The sequence below is a fragment of the Saccopteryx bilineata genome, chromosome 6, assembly GCF_036850765.1.
Source record: "Saccopteryx bilineata isolate mSacBil1 chromosome 6, mSacBil1_pri_phased_curated, whole genome shotgun sequence".
Taxonomy (NCBI): domain Eukaryota; kingdom Metazoa; phylum Chordata; class Mammalia; order Chiroptera; family Emballonuridae; genus Saccopteryx; species Saccopteryx bilineata.
The window spans coordinates 118,388,322-118,412,349 of NC_089495.1; the positions used below are offsets into that span (position 1 = coordinate 118,388,322).

General features: G+C 37.2%; 1 protein-coding gene across 17 annotated transcripts in view; it reads right to left on the reverse strand.

The window, feature by feature from the left end:
• Positions 1 to 21,227, reverse strand: part of SUPT20H (SPT20 homolog, SAGA complex component) — a 36,377-nt gene extending 15,150 nt beyond the window's left edge. For 7 of the 17 annotated variants that reach the window (XM_066237798.1, XM_066237796.1, XM_066237807.1 and 4 more), the window contains exons 1-13: positions 20,938 to 21,055; positions 18,594 to 18,680; positions 16,440 to 16,475; positions 15,740 to 15,798; positions 15,408 to 15,474; positions 12,690 to 12,819; positions 11,627 to 11,730; positions 8,633 to 8,749; positions 8,470 to 8,523; positions 5,212 to 5,351; positions 3,583 to 3,739; positions 3,430 to 3,486; positions 1,456 to 1,527 (exon numbers count right to left, since the gene is read on the reverse strand). In XM_066237798.1, coding sequence (XP_066093895.1) covers positions 1,456 to 1,527; positions 3,430 to 3,486; positions 3,583 to 3,739; positions 5,212 to 5,351; positions 8,470 to 8,523; positions 8,633 to 8,749; positions 11,627 to 11,730; positions 12,690 to 12,819; positions 15,408 to 15,474; positions 15,740 to 15,798; positions 16,440 to 16,475; positions 18,594 to 18,596 — 996 coding nt within the window. In that variant the 5' untranslated portion in view covers positions 18,597 to 18,680; positions 20,938 to 21,055. Of the gene's footprint in view, positions 1 to 1,455; positions 1,528 to 3,429; positions 3,487 to 3,582; positions 3,740 to 5,211; positions 5,352 to 8,469; positions 8,524 to 8,632; positions 8,750 to 11,626; positions 11,731 to 12,689; positions 12,820 to 15,407; positions 15,475 to 15,739; positions 15,799 to 16,439; positions 16,476 to 18,593; positions 18,681 to 19,053; positions 19,155 to 20,500; positions 20,842 to 20,937; positions 21,056 to 21,127 lie in introns of those variants that run through there. The other 10 variants (XM_066237797.1, XM_066237808.1, XM_066237806.1 and 7 more) reach the window with 6 other exon arrangements.
• Positions 21,228 to 24,028: the final 2,801 nt, after the last annotated feature.

Sequence of the window (24,028 nt, forward strand, 5' to 3'; positions counted from 1 at the left end):
CCTTGGGCCTCGACATAATGACGTTTTAAGTTTATGAGGCTCACTTCCATAAAAACTTTAAAAAAATTGAGACATGAGTGTTTCTGCTTATGCCACTAGCGCTGTACTTATGGAATATGTGGGTGAACTACTTCGGCTGCATGTTGTGGAAGAATACGCAGTAACAAGGCATATGAGTGAGGGAGTTGGCATTGCCCAGTATGCTTACCTATGCCATGTTGGGCTGTTAAAAATGCAGGTGTTCCATTTGTGTTGTTTTGGGTTGGTGACTTTTTGGCCCTTATCATGGCTCCTATATTTATCTCCTTTTCCTTTTTCTATGGCTTAGTTGTGTTTTTTATGTTCTAGATTATGATTTTACAACTGTGTTAGAATAGGTAAGTGACATAGGCTAGTGTTTTGACACACCAAAATTCGGGTTATGTCACTGTCATAGGAACAGAACTGGGTGGTAACCCAAGAACCCCCTGTATGTATCGCTCCGTTTTACTTTTTATCTAACCCTAGACATTTCCCTGCTTTACCTTCTCCCTGCCTACTTAATTTACCACCAGTGGATTTCATGTAGCCTTTCTTCCATCTTCTCCTTTGATTAACACATATAAAATAAGCTGTAAAACTATTATTCCTTAGGGCATTTTTTCAATACTTTGAGATTTTGCTTCTGGATCTGGTCCTGATCTAGCTCACATAAAACTCTTTTCTTTCCTGACTCCAGACAAATACTATCTCTAGTAAAGCACCATCAGAATTAACATAAATCAGGTATATGTGACATACTAATACATCTGACAGTAGGAGAACAGAGCACATAGACTGTGAACCTGTTCAAGACTGCCTAAGAGATTCAAGTCCAGGATTCCTTTTCATGTAGCACTTTGGGAATGAGAGTTCAATTCGGGTATTTAGTTAACAAAGTCTGAGTGAAATATGGCAGAATACCATATACTGAACATATGAACACAAATATTAAATATTAAAATAAAACTTTCAAAAGCAGGTCTGTTTCTACTTGTCACTAGTCTTTCTTCTCTTGTACATACTAAACATCTTACGATTTATGTCTAGATTCACCTTATTTAATAAATTAGGCCTATTTCTCCCTTTAAGAAGTTATTACTGTGAATAGGGAAATTTACATAGAGCCTTACTCTTAAGAGACATACCTAAAATAATTTACTTGTTACTAATTTTAAGCAAAACAAATTGAAACTCCCAACATGTAACCAAATAAAGAGTAAAAAATGCAGTTATGTATTAAAATTGCCTTTTAAACTGCAAACCACACTTTATGAAAACAAAACTAAATATTTGTTCTTTCTTTTAATTCAATCAACTCCCTGAAAAATCCTTTAAAAAAGACAACAAACTAAAGGCAACTGTATTTCATGTTTAATAAATTCACATCCCAGATGGGAAAAATCATTAGAAATGAAGACTGTAATGGTTACTTACTTGGGCTGGCCAGACTGTTGGCTGTGAGTCATCAGATTTGATAGACTTCTCCACTTTAGCATATTTCTCCACCTAAGCAATCAAATCAAGAGACATGAGATATAACAGAATAAGTATTATAACCAAAAAGAAGAATGAATATAAGTAACTTAACAATACATTATACTTTTTAGCACAAGAATTCCTGAATCACTAATATCACTAATTAGTTATGCTTTAGTTTAAAACTCTCCTGATACTAAACCAACTTGTTTTAAAAATAAAACAAAATTAAATATATCTGCCATTAAATGAATGCAATAAACATAGTACTTTCTTGGACAGCACCTCTTCTCTTTATTCTCTAAACTGGTATCACATTTGTCCTTTAGGAAAATCAGAATGTCAGAGTGGTGATTAGGACCAGGATCTTTTCCTTTGGCTGGGGTTTTAATGAAACAGTTGTCAGCTAACAGTGGGGACAAAACTGGAAGGAGACTAGGGAAGTTAATAGTGGATAAAATGAATTTGAACCTTTTCCAGTTTTTAGTCAGACTCTGCCACATATCTTACAAATTTCCACTATTCTATGTGAATCAAATGCTTTCATCTTCCTGGTAAGCATGATCTGAAGAGTAACCTAGACTCACCTGCCTATCTGGTGTCCACCCTGGAGACCTGACTCAGTAAGTAGGTGTGAAGTGGGGCCCGGCATCTGTATGGCTAACTGGTATTTCAGATGATTCTTTGATCAAGTCAGATTGAGAAATTTTGTATTAGGGCTTTGCTACTCAAACTGTGGTCTGTGGACCCCTATACCACGCAACCTAAGAGCCTGTAAGCACTGCAGCACCACAGGTCTGAGCCCAAGGTTGCTGACTGGAATCTGCAAGCCCCCAGGTGATTCGTACGTCCATTACAGTTTGGGAAGCATGGCTTCAGATATCCAGCCTGCTCTCTGAAGCTAACATACACCCTTTAATCTCTGTGACTAGCTGCATTCCCAAAGAAGCATGTAAATTACCAAAGAGAATGTGATCACTCTCTTGAGTGGGAGTGGTATATGCACTCAAATTCTGATGATTCTGGATTTGTGTTTTTCACAATTGTTTTTAAATCACAAATAATAACAGTACACGGTTAGCTTGGGAACGATACAGAACAGGAGCAAACATCTGTTAAAATAATTGACCAATTATAAGTTGAGTAAATAATAGAAGGGATAAAGGAGAAAGAAACAGGAAAATAAAAGAATTCAGGACCGCTCATCAAAAGATCCCTTTCCTGCCTGACCTATGGTTGTGCAGTGGATAGAGCACGGACCTGGGACGCTGAGATCCCAGGCTCAAAACTCCGAGGTCGCCAGCTTTAGCACGGGATTAATCATTGACATGAGTCTATGGTTGCTGGCTTGAGCCCTAAGGTCGCTGCCATTAGCAAACGGTCACTGGCTTGGCTTGAGCCTCCCAGTCAGGGCACATATGAGAAGCAATCAATAAACAACTAAAGTGCCACAACTACGAGTTGATGCTTCTCATCTCTCTCCCTTCCTATCTGTCTCTCACACACAAAAAAAACTCTTTCCTGTCTTTAATCATGTATACTATGGGTCAGAAAAGTATACCACCCAAGGTTCCTCATCTTGGCCATTGTGACAATATTATTCATTTTTAAATTTACCCAGTTTGAGGAATAAAGTATTACCAGAAAATTATGATAAAATATGAAAACACCCCGAGGCATTTTATGCATACTATACAATATGTACTATCTTTATCCACATTTCAAAATTCTTTTTATTACTCTTGCTCTAAGGAGTCTTACACAAGTAAATGTCAAGGAAGAATACAGTTTCTAAAATGGAGCAGTTAATTTAAAAAACAATTCATTATTTTGTTTGAAAAAATAAGATTCGCTGCTCAAAGAATAAGCTACTATTAGTTAAAACTTAGAAACCTTATATGAAAATAAGTAACAATTCAAGAACTGACTTACATCCACTTCAGAAGGTACGGCCAAATTACAGGGACTTCGTTTCCACATATCTACACACTAAAAAATTAAGAATAGTATAAATATTCTGAAAATTCAAAATAAGGCAAGGCCTTTGGTGTAACAATAAGTTTCCTTTAAAAAATATATACTTACATTTCCTGCTTTAGAAATTTTGAGGTCATAATGCTGACCTGCTTTTCTCTCCTTTCTTTTTTGTAAGAAATCAAGTAATTTTAACTGAGGAGGAGGTGGACAATGAGACAAATCCTGCTGTCGATTCAGAGATGACCTGGAATACCTCTTGAAACACCTGAAATATGAAAAGATTTGAAATAAAGTAAGTTAATAAAGGTTCAGAATAAATATAGGGTTAGGTAAGTAAGCATTAAATAGGGATTTAAATCACAAATATTTGTAGTATGCCGCCACTTGCCAAACAATGTCCCAGGCACTGATAAAATAAAAACGAACAAGATACAATTCCTTCATTCAGGGAGCTGGCAATTCAATGTAGAGAACAGACATGCAGGTTCATAGACAGGAAAGGTAATTTCAGATAGCGATAGGCAGTAGCAGAAAAAACGAGGGTACAGTGGGGAGTGAATGGGAGGGCAACGTCAGGGAGGAAGAAATGATGTGGCAGGAAACATGAACGATAAGAAGGAACCAGCTATGGGAAGATCAAGAAATGAGTACGTGAAGCACAAAGAATTTTAAAAGGTGTTGAGGCAGAAACAAACTTGGATTGTTCTAAACACAGAAAAGGTAGGTATGGCTAGAGGAACAGGGTCCACACAGGCAGAGATGAGGTCAGAGAACACAGCACTACAGAACTGTAACTGTCTGAATTTAGCAGAACAATGGAATGCCTTTAGGAACATTTAGGGAAGTGGTGGCAATGATCTTCTCTGATGCCATGACTACAGTATCTGGTTTGCTCACATGGCGAATAGATCATAAGGAAAGAAAAGTGGAAGCAGGAAGACCAATAGACCAAATAGGCAGGCGTGTTTCAGAAATCAAGATGAAGATGATGGTGGCTTGGACTAAGGTATTGGCAATGGGTATGAAGAGATACGGAAAAAGCTAGAATTTTTAGGGCTGCTGACAGAACAGATATGGCCTTATTTCACTATTTCCAAAGCTGTTTGTGTTCCTCAGTGTGTGGTATTTCAATAGTAAATCATGGATTTAGAAAATATAGTTGTTTTAAGCCCCTTTGAACTTGAAATAGATCCAAAATGGGCAATTCAAACAATTATGTAAAGAGAACTTAATGACGAGCAAACTAACTGCAGTCCAAACTTAAATGAATTTTATTAAGCAGAAGAGATAGCTAAACCATTTAAAGACAAATTACTGTTAGAAGAAGGCATTTAGTTATGGCTTCTAAAACTGTGATATTTCTCTCAATCTCAAAATAAAATTTTAATTGTTTCTTTAAAAGTAATATTAACAAAATTTAAACTGGTTACTGGATATTAGGAAGTAATAAAGAAATTATTCTTTCTGATCATACTTATCTTTTTTTGGTGTATGGACTTTAATGTATAGTAAGTCTGTTCGTCAAAAGAATACAAAGAATGCATCAGTTCAATACAAAACAGAAAGTACTAAAAAAATCATAATACTTACAAGGAAAGTAATATAAGGCAATTAAAAATCCTATTAAAAAAACAACACACACTTATAAAGTGAAAATGTACCACCATAAATAGCAAAATTTAGAGCAACACTCTAATAGGAGTATCTTCTGCTCTTTCCTTCCACACAGATAATTACCGTTTCATTGGGCGTGTGTTCATCTTTTGCTTGTTATAGAGCAGTCTGTTTGCAGTGCATGTTACAGCTATAGAAGGATCAAGACACAGTGGTTCAGCTGTTGCTAGGATAAGTTGGCTCTCAAGTAAAAGTTTGTCTTCCTGAAATGTGTAAGAGCACATGTCAGTACCAAATTTAGAACTCTCAAATCATACCTATCACTTCATCTAGAAATAACTCCTTGGATCTCTATTAGGGATACAGCAAAATATACTATTTTGAGTTCCAATTCAGTGGGTAAACTTGAGAAATGGGACAGTACAATGCAGTAGTTCTCAAACTTTTTGAAGTTGGGGTGCATTTAAAATCCTACAAATAACTGTAGGGCACTATATACAAATTTCTGAGAAATATGTTATAATAATTAAGGCTAATGGTAAAGAAAAAATATAAAGTCCAAGCATGCTTTTATGGTAATTAAACGAAATAAATACGACAAAATTAAATTTATTCTGACATTAAAAAACATTTTTATGTTACATTTTTTGAGTTATGCTTTTAGGAATTCATAAAAAAGGGGTTAAAAAATTAAAAAAACGACAAAATAGTTATCTTTTTATATAGTATATATATAACATTCTTACTAAGATTTAGTAAATTCGGCAGGTCCCGGTGCGAATGTGTTAAGTTTTTTCATTCTTGTGTTTATGAAAAACATGAGCCTGATGTGTCCTAGCGATTTCTTCCACGTTTGGGCATATGTTTGAGAGGCAAACTCTCATTTCCTCGTCAATACATTGAAGAATTCCTCTCTTTTTACTCTTAATATTATTGAGAGTAGAAAATCCTAATTCACATTAATAGGATGTTGAAAATTGTAGTAAAATGTTCAAAGCTTTTTTAGATATTGCCACATATTCTTCTTTTATAGAAATCCAAAAGGTTTCAAGAGACAACTCCTTGTTTAATCATCAATCCAAAACCCCCACCATAAATATCATCTTAACTTTACACCAAACAAAGAATAGAAGAAACTTCCCTCCAGTCTTTCTGGGGAACATGGGGGTAGTGTAAACAATCCAGCACCACAGCTTAACAGCCTTTTGCAACCTAATCAAGCAAGTGAGGTGGGGGGGGGTTGGGCAGACTGTCAGTTTATAGCCAATTTCCCACACTTCTGTCCCCCAAAAATCTAAACTCCAAAAACCCTGTTGGTTGTTTTGGTCCCCAACAGGCACATATTTCTCTGGAATACCATAGGGCACACCTGGAAGTCTTCTCGCCCTGACGCACACTTTGAGAAACGCTGGTATAATGAAACTATAGTGTACAAAATGGTCAGATTGTAAGGATGCCTCTTCCAAAATCCTCTGATATTTACTGAGCACCTAACATGTTAGGCATTGTTTAGGAGTTGGGGATAAAGTAGTGAACAAAATAGATAAAAATCTCTTTCTATGAGGCTTATAGGATCAAGATGGATCACAGCATTCTCAGTAACTACGAGATAATGGGCCCATTTTACACTTAGCTTAATTTCATTATAATAAAAATGACTACACGAACACTGTGTAAACCCTACATACAATTCCAAAGAATATACAGGCTTTTTAGTGGTAGCCTATAACTTACTTTACTTCACTTTATTTTTTTCACTTAACCTCTGAAATGTTTTAAGAGTTATAAGTAAATTCTTTAATCAAGTGAACCAGTTAATATTGAAAAATTTTTGTGAGAAAAAAAACATTGCTTCTTTAGACAGTTCAACTTTTTGCTATGAAAATTTAAAAAATACACAAAAGCAGAAGTATAATAACATTTATGTACCAACAACACCCAATTTCATTGAACAACTAACTGCCCCTTAACTTTGTTTTTGTTTTGCTGGTGTAACTTAAAATACATTTCTGACATTTTGTTATTTCACCTGAAAATACTTCAGCATGCATTGGTAATTTAGATAAGGACTTCTAATATCCAGTCTGAATTTCCCATTATCTTTAGTTGGTTTGTTTGAACTTGAACTCAGACAAGACCTACACATCATACCTGGGTTTTCCCTCTTAAACATCTTTTATTCTGTAATGATCACAGTTAGTCTTTTCTCATGCAACTGTATTTTGGAGTTGACCACTTGCTTTCCACTGTATTATTTTTAACTGAATCTGGTCTTTTGCTCTCTCATCTTATGACTTAGTGGTTTGATTCCCTTAATCCTCTATGACTGTTAGATGTAGAGGCTTGATTTACTCAGGTTTTATTTTTTAGACCAGAGTTCATGCTAATATTGTACACTTTCTCGTGTGTCACACCAGGAGGCACAGTGATTGTCCCACTTTTAGAGGGTTTAGTCAGGTTTCTGCATTATAAAAATTCCCACAAACCTCTAATGGTTTTTCAAATCTAAAAATTTCAGCTATCTAAATTCATTAATTCATTAAGATTTCTAAGTGATATTTTCAAATCTATCATTTCTTCAGCATGTATTAGCTATCTTTTTTTGAAGAATTTGCTTTAGTTACTATTGGGTGATCTAATGCATAGCTCATACACGAAAGTCAAATAAATCCTCCTATAGTCTGTCCCTTTATCAATTTTCAGAGCAAGAAACTGATGCCCTAACAACCTCCAATGGTGACCAATGAGTTTGTTTTTGATTCTTTTAATAGCTTTTAACCTTCTTTTAAACAAAGAGTATAGCCCCAAACTAGAACACTTGACAGTTACTGATAAACTGAATTCTGCTTTATAATCTTATTTCATAGATTAAATAATTCTAATTATTGATATTTTCTTTAGCTTAGTAACCATTTCTCTCTATAGTAGTAGAGCAATATGTGAACACTCCTGTGAGTGGGCACCTCCTATATACTGAGCCAGCACTGGAGGGTAATAGGGGAAAGAGAGGTTACCCCACTATGAATGTAAAGACAGGTGAGGCCTGCTTTAGAATCCCAGATAGAAAACCAGTACCTGGTTGTAGCCATGGTACAAACAAAACATCTGTCTTTTCTATGAGAGGAGTTTAAAAAACTAAGTTTTACATTGGCTTCTAGAATGGGTCAACCTGACCCTATCATACCACATCCTGAAGCAAATTTTAGTTCCTTGAGTGATGGTTTGATATACAGAGAACCTATCTTCTTCTAAAGTTCATAAAGGAATTCCAAACTTTACATATGAATAAAATTATGAGCAGAAAGTATCTTTTGCTTCAGTTAATAAGTGGTGTTTTATCCTGTATTTTGCCTGTCTGGGATTAAAAACAAAACAACTAACCTGGGTCCATTTATGGTTATCACTTGTTATTGAATGTACATCACAGATTAAAGTCTAGAAAAAAATCAGGAATAAAAAAAAAATTAATGTGTAGGTATACAAACATATAAAGACACTCAATAAACTCCAAATAAAATCCAAATACTTCTTAAGTATTCCTTACCTGCATTGTTGGGCGTAAGAGAATGTGCCTACTTTGGTAACCTGGAGATTTCATATTACTGGACTGCCTATAGTCACGTATTTCTGCTATGACACATCCACAATGAAAAATATTAACCTGTTTTAAGTAAAAATATTTAAGTAAATGTAATTTTCCAAAAGCCAAAATAAGTGGGTTTATAGTGAATGTTTCAGGTTCTTTACACCCTCATGCAATGTTTCTGATCATGCTAGTACTACTAAATAGATTTCCTTGGTGGATTTCCCACAACATACATAAACCTTTTGAAAGGAACTACTTCATGTTCATTACTCTGACCTAAGAAGCAGATTACAGTGGTACCTTGACACACAAGTTTAATTCATTTCATGGCCGACCTTGTGACTCAATCTGCTCGTGTGTCAAATTGAATTTCCCCACTTAAATGAATAGGAATGCAATTAATCCGTTCTGGCCCCCAAAAACCACACAAATTTTTTGTTTTATATGCTTCTAAATAAGAAAATGTACTTTTATAAATAACAAATACATACTTACATACACACACACACACACACACAAGAGAGAATGTAAAGAAATAAACTGGTTTATGAAGTGTATCTACCTTCAAGGTCGGGTGAAGATGCTGGTGGAGGGGAAGGAGACTGGCGGAGGAGGTTTTCATTTCGTGCGCTATCGCTTAACATAACTTACTCTCTACACACTTAACACTACATTTAATTGCAAAATTTAACTTAATCACTACGTATGATATATAACTTTATTGCTAAATTTAATTGCTATTGTTTGACTATGCTTAATCATCATCATTTTCTTCACTGACTTTTGTTTTTTTTTTCACTTTCCTTGCTTTCACTTAGAGATCATTTCAACAAAAACCTTTCCATGGAAGCTTGTTTCTTCCTCCCTTCCAGAACATTCGGCAGGCCATCTAGTGGGGGGTGGCAGAAGCTCATGAATTCAAATATCCCCTTGTGATTTAAAGCAAAAAGTCCTGCGAGTGACTGCTCATCTCTCAATTGCTCCTGATTTAAAGTGCTTGTGTGTCAAGGCACCATTGTATTCTGGTATTTATATTTTGTTACAGATCACTGGAATTGCTGTTCTTCACTGGCTCACTGTTAGACTCTGCTAATTTTGTCACTTATAGCCAATCAATCCTGTCAGAGTTCCAACTTATGGATACAACTATTATTTGCTCTGCTAAAATGTCCAGAAGATAGTCTTTATTAAGAAGCTAACTATATATTCAAATAATCTTGTGTTAAATATTGTTTTCTAGTTTTTTTTTCTAAGTCCACAGGTAAGAACCTTTATGGCCCAAGTCTTGCTAATGACCACTCGCCAGAGTCCTTTACAGTATTGTTCTTTCACCTTGTCGGTCTGTAGTGGGTACTGTGGCCTCCATGTTTTCAGTCATTATTATGCTCATGCTTTCTAACAACTATTTACTGAGTTACTAGCATGTGAACTATGCACCAGGCACTATCCAAGAAGCTTCATGGATACAGTGTTGACAACACCTGCTGTCAGTATGGGAAGACAGGTAATAAAAATGAAAACAAACAAAATAAGCTTTGTGATGAATACTATAATGGAAATAAAATAGGAAGGGGCTAATTTAGATTGAGTGTTCAGATAGAAACCTCTCTGAGGAAGCAACGTTTTAGCTGAGATGTGAATCACAACAGGGTCAGACATTTGGAATAGATCACTCCAGACAGAAAGAGCAGCAGACAAATAAACTTGTTGTGTTGTAGTTCGGAAATAAGTCATGCAGGCTGCAGTGCAATGAGCGGAGGTGACAACCAGAAGGGGAAGACATCAACAAGGCAGGGGTTGTGAGCACTGAGAGGACACTGAAGAACTTCAAGCAGGGACTGTTTTCATTTTGTAAGCCCAATCTGTGGAATTTATTTCTGGGGTTCTAGAATGAAAGCAGGAAATTCAGCAAAGTAACTATAGCAGGTCAAGACTATATACTTTATTTTTATTTACTTATTTTTGTTTTATGACCAAATACTTTAAATATACAGTTCACATTGGCTCATGGACTGAGTGTTAAAGGGAAGAGCAGGGTCTACCAAAGACTGGTAATCAAACTGGTTTGGGAAATAAGTTCTATTTTGTCACATTAAATTGAAGAATCTATTATATATCCTTCTAAATATTTGTTTGGAATGGTCACTATGAGAGATAAGAGATTAAATGTCATTTTAAAACTCATGAAGCTGGCTGAGATCATTCAGAGAGAGAATGTTACTAAAGACCAGAGTGCCTAGGACTGAACCTCAACCCTGAACATACTTATGAGTAGAAGGCATGACAGTATAGAGATGACTGGAGCATTAGAGAGAGAAGAGAAAAACCATAAACTTGATGTCTCAGAAGCCAATAGGTTATTTTAAGAAGGAAGTAGTCATTTGCACTGAACTATGCAGAGAGCAATTAGGATGCAAACAGGAAAGAATTAAATTAAGAGAGAGTATTCTTTATCTAAAAAAGGGAGAATAGATGACAGAGAGATGGAGGTCATAAGCAAGTCATTAAAAAGGAAGAGGAGGGTCCAGGCTAGAAGTGGTAAAGATGCCTTGAGGACAGCTTCCTTTACCCACTTTAATAGGAAGGCAGGCATAAAGTGTAGACTAGTGCTAAGAGGGGACAAAGTTCTCATCCAATGGCTTCTTTTTCCTCAGTCAACAACACAGTATGGCTGGGGTGAAGGCCAGGGAGGAAGTAGTTTCTTCCATAATTTCTCAACTGTAGCTATAGAGAGATTCCCAGTGGATGAACAACTCTATACACTGCAGTACAGCCTAAAGAATAAATATCTCACAATAAACTATTTGTAATATAGCTACTCATGTTTCAGCTCACATGCTAAGCACTGTTGAAAACACAAATATCCTTTATTACAAAACATATAGTTCCTTTATGACAAAACAACATATAGTTGACAAAATTAAGGACATTTTAAAGAAAAAAAGTTTGTACCTGAGATTTTTCTAAGAGATCAACCAAGATAGGAGGTAATTCTTCTGCATCCAAATATTCAAGCAATTCCCCTTCTTCATAAGGCAGTCGAATGGTCTCAGAATCTTAATTATAAAAAACGTATTGCTAATTATGAGGCTCACCAGAAATGTCTAGGTGCATAATTTAAGTGACTTTTCAAAAACAAAAACAAAAAGATACAGAGAATAAAGCCAAAAGGCACTCCTGCAGTCCTCATTTCATATATTGCTAAAAGACTTGATAAATTGTGTAGAATTTCAGATCAGAAAAGAGAAAAACACTTAACACACCATGAAAACATCTGGCATAAGAATCACAATACAAATTACATCCAGCACTATAATTACTAGACTGTAACAAAATTTCAACGTCTGGTAACTGAAAAGTCCTTGAGACTGGTTAATCTAACCTGGAAGCCAGTAACAATTTGGTACCTAATCTGAACAGAATTCTCTTGATGTAACATTTTACAATTAAAATTCGTAACTAGGTGAGTTCTTTGTGGAAGTCATTAAGTATCCCTGTAACAATGATTAGATGTCTCTTTAGTAAAATCAAACAGTATTTATATTTTAAAACTATCTTCATATTCATAATAAAATAAAATACTTATATACAGTATATTAGTTTACTCAAAAGGCAGTAAGTCTGCTTAATTTTGAAGGTTTCAGACTCAATATATTCAAAATGTTGAAGAAAAACAAACCTTAAAACACCTTATGCTACCTTAAAATTTTAACAGCAACAGAATGAAAGAAAATTTTGACAATTATTTAATAGTTACATCTTTTATAGTTTAATTACAATGACCTCTCAATCAAAATACCTCTCAAATGCTTATTTCAGGTTTATCACATTAGAGATAATGTCTAATATTCTAACAAAATGTCATATAGAGGAAAATGTGGGATCAATGTCTTTACCAAATCATCACTGCTTTGAAGGACAGAGCATTTAGCAGGTTAAGAAAATACTTCTGAAGACAGCACAACTAGCCAGGCAGGGGGATTTTTTGTGGCTGCTGCCCCTTGGAGGCTCTTACCTGATCCATTTTTTCCCCTGAGCATCAAAGAATATCCCTCATTTCCTGGGTACAGGTTGACCACTAAACATGACAATGTCTCTTGCATAACCAGCTTCTCTAACAAGTTCACATTTCTTCTTAATTTCTGCTTTAAAAAGAGGTAGAGCTCATGAAAAGAACTCAGCATAACCTTAACAAATAATCCTATGACTTGACAGAAAATCTTCTGGTTCTTCTTCCACATTAAGATGCTGCGCATATAGGGAAAATTCACAAACACAACAGCCACCACAGAGATGACATCTTTGTAAAATTAATAAAATTAACTTTGATCTATTGCTATGTTTTATGCAAGTTAATTTGTATGACAAAGAAAAATCAGTGATCTATTCAACAATAAAAACAAAATAATTCTATATAAATAAATAAATAAGTTTCAAATTCACTGAGATGTTAAAACTCAAAATTATCTAAGTGGGCAGTTTAAGCAATTTTCTATAAATTCAGTTTAACTACTCCTTAGAAACCACTTTCTAAAAAAAAAAAATTCATCAGAAAATAATACACACATACATTGAAACACATTATTTTAGAATTGTATATAATTTAAAATAAAACCCAATTACAGATATAACAATTCCCATCATGATTTGTGAAAAATATCAGTGAAAAGAACATTTATTTTTGTACAATCTCAAAAAACATGTTTTGAGTAGCTTACATTAAATATGTGTACACAGGCAAAGAAATGATAAATTCTTGACTTATTGCCATCATAGAATCAAAACACTGCATTTTCAAATTTTAAAAAGTGACAAAACAATATTTAACCACTTTGATATAAACAAAAAAACTAGTAAAGAAACTAGAATTTTAAAATCATTTTAAGGTTGGAAAAAATCTCACAATTTGACCTAAGACAGAATAATTAGGTGAATTCTGACACTGTGAGCACTCTTCAAGGAAACAAGTTGTTCCCATGTAATTCTAGAGTGAGTATACAAATTAAAGGACAGAAAATTTCTTAAAGTTAGTGTCTTAGCCTGTGGGCCTCAGGCTGTGTTGTAAGCACCGGACTGTTGCTGCGTAGTAGAATCAGCCACAGAGAAGATATAATAAACCAATGGGTGTGCTGTGGATGCATTCCAATACAACTTTGTTTACAGAACACACAGTGGGCCAAACTGGCTGGCAGACAATGGTTGACAACCCCAATGTAGAATCTTTATTTATGTATCTCTGCTATATTAAGTTCTGTCTATGAGGCGATGAATATGTTCATTATGTCAATTACAGTGATAATTTCTTGGGCGTATTCATATCAAAACTTATAAAATACAATATATACATCTATTATTTTATGATTAACGTGAAATTTATTATATGTCAGCTATACCTCAAAAAAACACACTGTAATAAGCTTTTTGGTTTAACGACCATTTTTCTCCTAATGTAAATATTTCAAATTATCTTACTTTTAAGATAAAATGATATTCATTTAAAAATTAAAGACAGATAACATAAGCTAACAGATCCCTTTAAGACCCTTATAACCCAAGGGTACAATAAATACAAAGAAATCAATTTGTTACATTTCGATTGCCCATACTTTTATGCTAAATAAAAATGGATTAATTTAACTGGGCCATGAACTAATTTTTTTTTAAAGATTTTATTTATTCATTTTAAACAGGAGAGAGAGAGAGAGAGAATGAGAGAGAGAGAGAGAGAGAGAGAGAGAAGGGAGGAGCAGGAAGCATCAACTCCCATATGTGCCTTGACCAGGCAAGCCCAGAGTTTTGAACCGGTGACCTCAGCATTCCAGGCTGACACTTTATCCACTGCACCACCGCAGGTCAGGCCCCATGAACTAATTTTTGTGACCAAATTCACCTTTTATTACCATACTTGATTTTCCTACATGCCCTGTAACAGCTTTAACTTTAAAGTACAAATCACTGTGAGGAAACAGGTTACTTTTCTCCTGTCTTCAGTCTATAAATCACTTCTCAGAAGGGAAAGAAACAGAATACACAGGGTGAGGCAAAAGCAGGTTTACAGTTATTCGTATAGAAAATAACACAATGAATAAATAACAATAAACTGCATGCTCACAACTGTAAACCTGTCTTTGCCCAACCCCTGCACATACAGTGGCTTTGCTTCTTCAGTATTCCAGTGGGATAACTGTCAGTAAACACTTTCCCCCTCTTCTACATGAACATGTGATCTCTACCTTGTTGCCAGAGCTCTAGGCTGGCTGCAGAACAGGATAGAACAGGGGTTGGGAACCTATGGCTCACGAGCCAGATGTGGCTCTTTTGATGGCTGCATCTGGCTCACAGACAAATCTTTAATAAAAAAAAAATAACAACATTAAAAATATAAAACATTCTCATGTATTACAATCCATTCATTTTCTACCGCTCATGTTCATGGTTGTGGGTGGCTGGAGCCAATCACAGCTGTCCTCTGGGACAACACCAAATTTTTATTGGATAATGTGTCAAGTACACAGGTCGTTGTATGGCTCTCATGGAATTACATTTTAAAATATGTGGCATTCATGGCTCTCTCAGCCAAAAAGTTTCCTGACCCCTGGGCTAGAATCTGGCTAGAAAAGACATTAGTGCACTAAATATAAATCAGTATCTGCTTCAAATGTATTTCCTCCTTTAAATTTCCCTCTTTCTCTACATTTCAAAAGCCATAACAATATAAAAAACATACACTTACCTTAACCTCAGGCTCTTTTTCACATTCTTCAATATATAAGTCATAAAGTTTTTGAAATACAGATTTTCTAAAATTTAATAAAGACAATATAAAAGATAATGTAAATATAGTCATCATTGTAAAATGAATAAATTTTCCCATAATTTTTTCCCAATTTCCCAAAGTTGGGGGTGAAGTGGACACGGGTAGCTAACATCAACTGAGAAAATCTAATGTAGGCAAAGTACCTCTAATATAATATTTCTAGCACAGTGGCAATTTGGAATGCTATAAATGGTGGCTTTCATATTTCAATGACTCTAAGAGTCCATCAATTAATTAAGTATTCATACCTTCCACTAGATAGGTATTTCCTTTTAGGAGGTCTCTGTCGGGCACTTTCAATGACATACTATAAAAAAGAGAAGTTTATTAAATAGCTTGTCTTTTGTTTAGTGAATGAACACGGTATTTAGTATATTTAAAACACGTAGAAAGCTAAAAAGGCTATTCAGTCCCTCAAGTCTCTCATATTAAACTGTACCTTGTAGGAAAAACTAACTTCTAAATATGTTATAAGTAAGTACAATTTAAACTGCACAATATTTCATTGCTAAAATAAAGAAAAGTCATATAGTTTTACAATTGTGATTTCATAGGTCAGAAATATTTTCAATGTTTTATGGTTGTTCAGAATATCTGTAGTATACCCAACTGCAAGGACTCTATATACTTTTTCAGCTATTTTCCTGTTTAATTGAGCAATTAGAAAACTTGTAAAAACAGAAAAACATGATTTTAGAAATTCTATGTCCTTGCTTATAATTTCTGTAGCACTGTTCAATTTTTATTCTAGAGTGTTATTATCTGAAGATTTCAAATAACAGATGACTCAGCATCACCTTGTATTTTATCATATTTACAGAAAAATTATTTGCATACTTTCCTAAAATAATAACGTACTCCTTTGACAATCAGGCAAAAATCTCTTAAAACTGAGTTTTGTCAATTAAAGTCAAAACTATTTCAAGATGTAACTTAGTCACGCCTCACCTCCGCACGATCCAAAGCTAGTTCTAAAGCTTGTTGCTGTAAAAAGTAAATAGTGTATTTGGTAATATTAGTTATTTTCACAAAAAAGTAATATACACATAACATTTGTAAGTACGTGTTTAAGTGTGTTTAGTTTTCTAAAGCAAGTCTAACATACTTTATTTCTCTCCACACCCCCCACTGTAAGCTCAATATATATATATATTACAAAGAAAATGGGGAGTTGTAGGCACCTGATTATGACAACAGATTAGATAGAAAATGCTAAAACAGCTTTCTCTGGCCAGTGCTTGAAGCTGATACAGGGCCAAGGGCTGGATATGGTACCTACCATCATTTTATAAACTTCCATTTCTTCAAAATTCGGAAAACACCATTCAGTAAAATATATTGGACATCAAGTAAAGCAAAAACTAAACTCTTCTAAGAATCCTGAAAATTGGGGATGCTACTATTTTGGTACGGAATACAACTTAGAAACCCCTAGTATACAGGGGTGGGCAAGAGTAGTAGATTCTCATCCTTCACCCACTAACTGGAGACCATTGTTTTAAGTTAAGAGGGGGAAATGAGAAGGTAATCTCTATCTTCCTTATTTGTAAAGCTTCTTTTGTAATGACACCTAAAAATAAAAGTACTAGGTTTTAAACAAAATTAAGCAAATATACTATCAATAATTTCTCTTTCTAGTTTTGTGGTTTGGGTACCACATAGTGTTACTGTATTTTTCATTCATAATGAGTTATTTTTAATTACGACTGTGAGGCATAGAACTTTCTTTTTTTTTTTATTTACAAGGACCTAAATTTTTCTGTTTTATTTTGTAGCTCCAGCAATTCAATCTACCAAGCTGCATGGGGTAAAAACTCGCAGCACCCACCAAACTCCCAAGAGAGTAAAAAGAAAAATATCGTCAGACTTTGGAAATCATGAGAAGGCTTAAGTGATCCTGCCACCCTAGTCTTAAGGATGAAGAAGTCTAACATAATTACAAAAATAGCTGGACCTTTTATTTAGACTGCAATAAAAACCCACATTATCAAATATCTGAAAATGTATAAAGTTAAAAAAGTCTGAAATGTTATTTCAAAAGATTCAATTAAAATATATTTATACCAACATATTAAAAAAATCTTACAAGGAACAGATTCCCAAGGAAACTGGGCAAGATGAGATTTGTGAGTATAAAGCATTTCCCAGCACAAAAACATAACTTAATATACACACTTGAGAAATACATGAGGTTCTTTTAATTATTTTGGCCATAAAACTTTAAAGTTTACATGAAAACAAATATATACTGCAGTATAATTTATACATAGCTTATCTTCTCAAGTAAATATCTCACTTCTGAAATCAAAACTTCAAAAGGTCTAGTGAGATATAACTGCATATGTACATTTATATGTATATATAATTTAGATGTCAATGATTAGCTAACAGGGTACAAAATATAATAGCAGGTCTGAACTCCACTGCAACAGCTTGACTTTCTCTATCAGAGCAGGGACAGAGGCAAGATCTCAAAATGAGAAGGTTAAACGTTTTCTGAGATTTATTCAACATGGTGGTCAGTGTTCTCTTATTCTTTTACTGTCACATGCTGCTGCTTCTTTAAAACATTAAAAAGTGTTTTTCCTCCTTTGTCGTTTTAATGGCAAAAGTTAAATGTCCAGTTCTAAGTATGTTTAGTGACTATAAGTGAAAAAAACCGTGCCATTAGAAAGCTAACCTTGATATTCTTAAATGTTATTTGCAGTAAGCAGGTTACATTTGCTTTAAATTATTTTTTTTAAGTCTAAATTAAGAGGAACTTTAAAATATGAGAAACCTTCAAAATGATTCCTATTCATACCCACCCTCCTTGCCAACAATTTGGACTATGGTAAACAGAAGTACATATTTTTAATATTCACAAAGATAAAGACAAGTATATTAACTCTATAACCTGAAACAATTTTAACACTGAATTGAGAGATCAGCCCCCTATTTTGTGGAAGAGATTTTGCATGTGATTACTAAGTAATTTCCCAGTTAGGGAACTTGAGCAGGTTACATGAGGATTTCTGTATCTATAATACATATGTTTTTAATGGAGATAAAGGAAGAGAACATTCTAAAACACAAATATCAACATACAAAGCTGTAGCTTACCATTGTATAAAGTAGGGGTCCAAAAAAACCTTAACTGCACTGATAAAGTAGGCTAAAAACCATGTCTTTAGTATCAATTTTACAGCACTGTAAAAACAGAAACAAAAAACACATATTAACATAAAATTATCAAGAGAAATGAGGTGATATAGTAATTAATAAGAAAAATTATTTGAGGCATATGTTTTTCTAACAGACTTTTTAATAATTAGCAACAATAAAATTCATGCACCACGATCTATCCATTAATTGTTGAAAAGTACTGTTTCATTAACTGGGCAAAACACAGTTTGCAAGTTACAATTACTTTCTTCAAAAACCAGAGAGAAAAGAACAAGTTCATTAATGTCTTTGATGACCACTGTTGTTGCTCCCATAGTTCTGAAGGATTACTATAACCACCTGCCGACTGGCCTTGGCCACTGTATAGTTCACTTTAAAATCATACCTTTCATCATACCTGCCAGTTACTCTTCTAATGCTACTCCCCCAAATGCCCTAGGCTCCATTTTCCAGATGCAGCTCCAAGTCCCTCTAGTCCTTCTCCTCCTCAAACTGGATACATAGCTGAAGAACCTCATCCTCTAACACAAGAGTTCTGGGCCAGGCTGCAAAACAGTCATCTCGGGAGCATTAAAAAGTGGGATACCCGTGTACCACCCCCCTGTGATTCTCACTAAGTGGTCTGGAGTAGAGTCCAAGGATCAGCATTTCTGGAACTCCCCAGGTGGTTCTAAGGTACTGCCAGTGAGGAAGTCCACTGCTGTATCCTCTCTGCCTCCCACCAAGCCGGTGTATGTTGGCTCTAAGAGTGATGCTAAACAAGGCCCGTTTTTAACTGAATCTTTTTTTTTTTTTTTTTTACAGAGACAGAGAGAGACAGTCAGAGAGAGGGATAGATAGGGACAGACAGACAGGTACAGAGACAGATGAGAAACATCAATCATCAGTTTTTCGTTGCGACACCTTAGTTGTTCATTGATTGCTTTCTCATATGTGCCTTGACCGTGGGCCTTCAGCAGACTGAGTAACCCCTTGCTGGAGTCAGCGACCTTGGGTCTAAGCTGGTGAGCTTTGCTCAAACCAGATGAGCCCACGCTCAAGCTGGTTGACTTCGGGGTCTCGAACCTGGGTCCTCTGCATCCCAGTCCGACGCTCTATCCACCACTTGGTCAGGCTTAACTGAATTCTTGACCTAACTCCTCATATCTGTGTATGTTTATGCAGGTAAGCTAAAACCATACCCTCAAGTGAGAGAAAACAGTATTTTCCACGTAAAATTCTTTTGGTTTTGGTCAACCCAAAGTTTAGGTTTTGCCATTGAGGTTTATTTAAAAAAAAAAAAGGAGGGAGGGGGAAGAGAAGGAGGAAGAAAACAGGAGGGGGGAAACCCAAACCAGAAATAATCATAAAGAAAAAAAAAGGCCACAGACATTAACCCTAATCTTCAAGAGCTCATAGAAGATTTAATATAAATTCAAGTTAAGGTGAAAATTTTTTGAACAGTGAATCTAGAGATGAAGACATTACACACAGGAAAACTGTGATGGCTTTAAAATTAGATCTTTAATCGCTTGTCTGCCCTCCCGCTAAGATCAAATATAAAATTAGGTCTATTTTCACTAAATTTGGGAAATGGACGTAAGGAAGGCTTATTGTATTTAAATTAACTTATTTAAGTATTGCAGACAGAGACCAGTTACTATCAACGTACAAGCAGACATTCTTACTGTCAGGTTCAACTACAAGTCTGTGACAGAACCACCGTAATTACCGTCTTGACAGATAAGGCATTCAGAATCAGTGGCTTTCTCAAGATCACACTAAACTGGAACTCAGATCTCTTTCAATTTATCTTTTTTTTGGACCTATATAAATTTTCCATCTTAGATTAGAAATCGTACAACCTTTCAGACCAATCCATCCAGGGCCCGCTTCCAAGACTTCAAAGCATTTTAAAGACCTGATTCTGCTCGTTAACACAATTTTCCTTGATTTTGACCGGACATCGTGGTTCCCGACAACCGTATTCAACCAAACTTGGGAAAACCTGGCTAACCGCTCCCCATCTCACGAGTCTTTCGGGGACTCCCCCCGGCCCCCGAAGGTTTCGGAGGCGGCTTCCAGGGGCCGCTCTTCGCCACGTTCGTTTCCGAACCGCTGGCAACCTACACAATCCTAACGTCGCCACCGTTCCGGCGGACCTCTCCGAGCGATCCGGGCGTCTTCCACCTGCCCGGGCGTTCGTCCCAACTTGGCTCGGCCCAGAGTTTTTATTCTACAAGGACCCCAGGACGCCCGCCCCCAGGAGCCGCTCCGCGGGACGCCCGCACGCTTACGATACCTGCAACTGGGGCCCAAAGTCAAAAACTACAACGACAAGCGCGCCTGGCAGCACCGCGAGAGGCGACGGAAATGACGGCGCGACAGAAGAGCGCGCGCCTCCGGGGCCGCAGCCGTCCTCCTGGCGGCTGCGCACAGCGCGCAAGCCACCCGGAAGCCGCCGCTCACGTATGACAGCCCGCCCCGCCCACCTGTGCCAGCCTCTGCCGCCACCGCGCGGGGATTCCAGACGAAGCCGTAGGCCAGCCCCGCCCTCACTCCACACACCTTCCAGCTGGCGGGGTGCCGCAGCCAATGGGGTGTGTGTGCCCGCGACCGCACTTCTGTCGGGCGTGCTGGGCGGGTCATCCGGTGGCGCAGCCGGAGGAGGCGGAGCTGGGAGGACACTGCGCAATTGGGAGGCCTGGGCGCCAGGGGGCGCGGCGGTGGGGCTGGTCTCCAGGCCCCTGAGGCGGGTTGGGATGCTCCACTTTGTGCAGGGATGGTACCTTGTTGAATTACTGGACTGAAGGGAGCTTGAACTAGCTTTCCTGTTGTCCAGCCCATCTAAGGCAGTGGTCCCCAACCTTTTTTGGGCCACGGACTGGTTTAATGTCAGGAAATATTTTCACGGACCGGCCTTTAGGGTGGGACGGATAAATGCACAAAATAAAATTATGCGACCGGAGTAAAAACTGGGGTATTTTAAAATATAATTGTCGAACTTACGAGACAAACGTCAAGAGTGAGTCTTAGATGGATATAACAGGGAATCTGGTCATTAAAAAAAATAAAATAAAACATCGTTCAGACTTAAATATAAATAAAACAGAAATAATGTAAGTTATTTATTCTTTATCTGCAGACCGGTACCAAATGGCCCACAAACTGGTACCAGTCCGCGGCTCAAGGCTTAGACCACTGATCTAAGGGACCAGGAATGACAGAGTCCTGCGTTTCCTGGTCCAGGACATGCAGCCTTAGATGTTGTATCAAGTGCCGATAAATTTAATGTTGAAAAGATTAGGCCCTGGCTGGTTGGCTCAGGGGTAGAGCGTCGGCCTGGCGTGCGGGGCACCCGGGTTCAATTCCCGGCCAGGGCACATAGGAGAAGCGCCCATTTGCTTCTCCACCCTCCCTTCCTCTCTGTCTCTCTCTTCCCCTCCCACAGCCAAGGCTCCATTGGAGCAAAGATGGCCCGGGCGCTGGGGATGGCTCCTTGGCCTCTGCCTCAGGCGCTAGAGTGGCTCTGGTGGAGGCAGAGCGATGCCCTGGAGGGGCAGAGCATCGCCCCCTGGTGGGCAGAGTGTTGCCCCTGGTGGGTGTGCTGGGTGGATCCTGGTCGGGCGCATGTGGGAGTCTGTCTGACTCTCTCCCCGTTTCCAGCTTCAGAAAAATACAAAAAAAAAAAAAAAAAAGAAAAGAAAAGATAAAATAACCCAGCCCTGGCAGGTTGGCTCAGTGGTAGAGCGTCTGCCGACCGTGTGGAAGTCCTGGGTTCAATTCCAGCCAGGGCACACAGGAGAAGTACCCCATCTGCTTCTCCACCCCTCCCCCTCTCCTTTCTCTCTGTCTCTCTCTTCCCCTCCTGCAGCCAAGGCTCCATTGGAGCAAAGTTGGCCCGGGTGCTGAGGATAGCTCCATGACCTCTGCTTCAGGCACTAGAATGGCTCCAGTTGCAATGAAGCAAAGCCCCAGATGGGCAGAGCATCGCCCCCTAGTGAGCATGCCGGGTGGTCAGGAGCATGAGGGAGTATGTCTCTCTGCTTTCCAGCTTCTCACTTCAGAAAAAAAAAAAAAGATAAACCTCGCTGAAGAAGACTCAAATTTGAAGTACCCACTGCCCAACATGTAATTGCCCATCAACCCTGTGGACATCTGTACATTTTATTTGGAAGGCCTGCAAATGAGATTGGTCCAATAATAAATACTCCTCAGAAAGAAGTTGGAGCAACACTGGAAATACATATACTTCTGTTATCACCCCTCAGCACATACTGCCACTGAGGTAGGTGATAATGGAAAACAAAGGAAATATTCTATTATAAGTAACAACATTTCTCACTGAATGACAGTAGACCTTTTAGCTGTATTGTTGAGAGAGAATAGATGTGTGTCACATAGGTATAATTACTCAGTTATCACTGTGTATTTGTGTAAGATTGATAGCTCATATTATAAGCTTTAAAATTTTAAATGGTGTCATCAAGACTCCATGTTGTATTAACTACAGAGGCAGGAAACTTATGTCATAAATATTGCTATGATCTCTAATAATCAGGTACATGTTGGGTAAATGCATTTAGGTTTAGACATCAAATTGTTGGATCATTTGCTATATTTCTAATGTGAAAGGTTAGGGGGAGTTGATAAATACTCTAAACGCATACTTGCCATTGAAAATTTTCACTCATTGCTGAATTATTACTTGGCCTCTGAAAACCATTATCATCATTTGGCTTCCTTGGAGCCATAATTTACCTTATGGACAAGCACTTTCCACCTAAGGGAAACCTGCACTTCATAGGATCAGAAATACTTGTTTCTTTCATGCTGATAGCTTCTTTCAACTTTTCAGAGGACTAATCATCTTATATAAATACAAACCCAGTGAAATAACATGGGCCCTTGCTGATTGGCTTAGTGGATAGAGAGTCAACCTGGTGTCAGGACATCCTGGGTTCAATCCCCCGTCAGGGCACACAAGAGAAGCGACCATCTGCTTCTCTTATCTTCCCTCTCTCCTTTTGCTGTCTCTCTTCCCCTCTTACAGCCAGTGGCTCAATTGGTTTGAATGTCAGACCTGGGCACTGAGGGTAGCTTGTTTGATTCAAGCATCAGCCCCAGATGGTGTTTGCCAGGTGAATCCCAGTCAGGATGCATATGGGAGCCTGTCTTTCTATTTCCACTCCTCCCACTTAAAAAAAAAATACAAATCCAATAAAATAATGTGTTTTTTAATTTTTATTTTTTGTATATTTCTGAAGTGAGAAGCGAAGAGGCAGAGAGACAGACTCCCTCATGTGCCTGACCAGGATCCACCCGGCATGCCCACCAGAGGGCGATGCTCTGCCCATCTGGGGCTTTGCTTCATTGCAACTGGAGCCATTCTA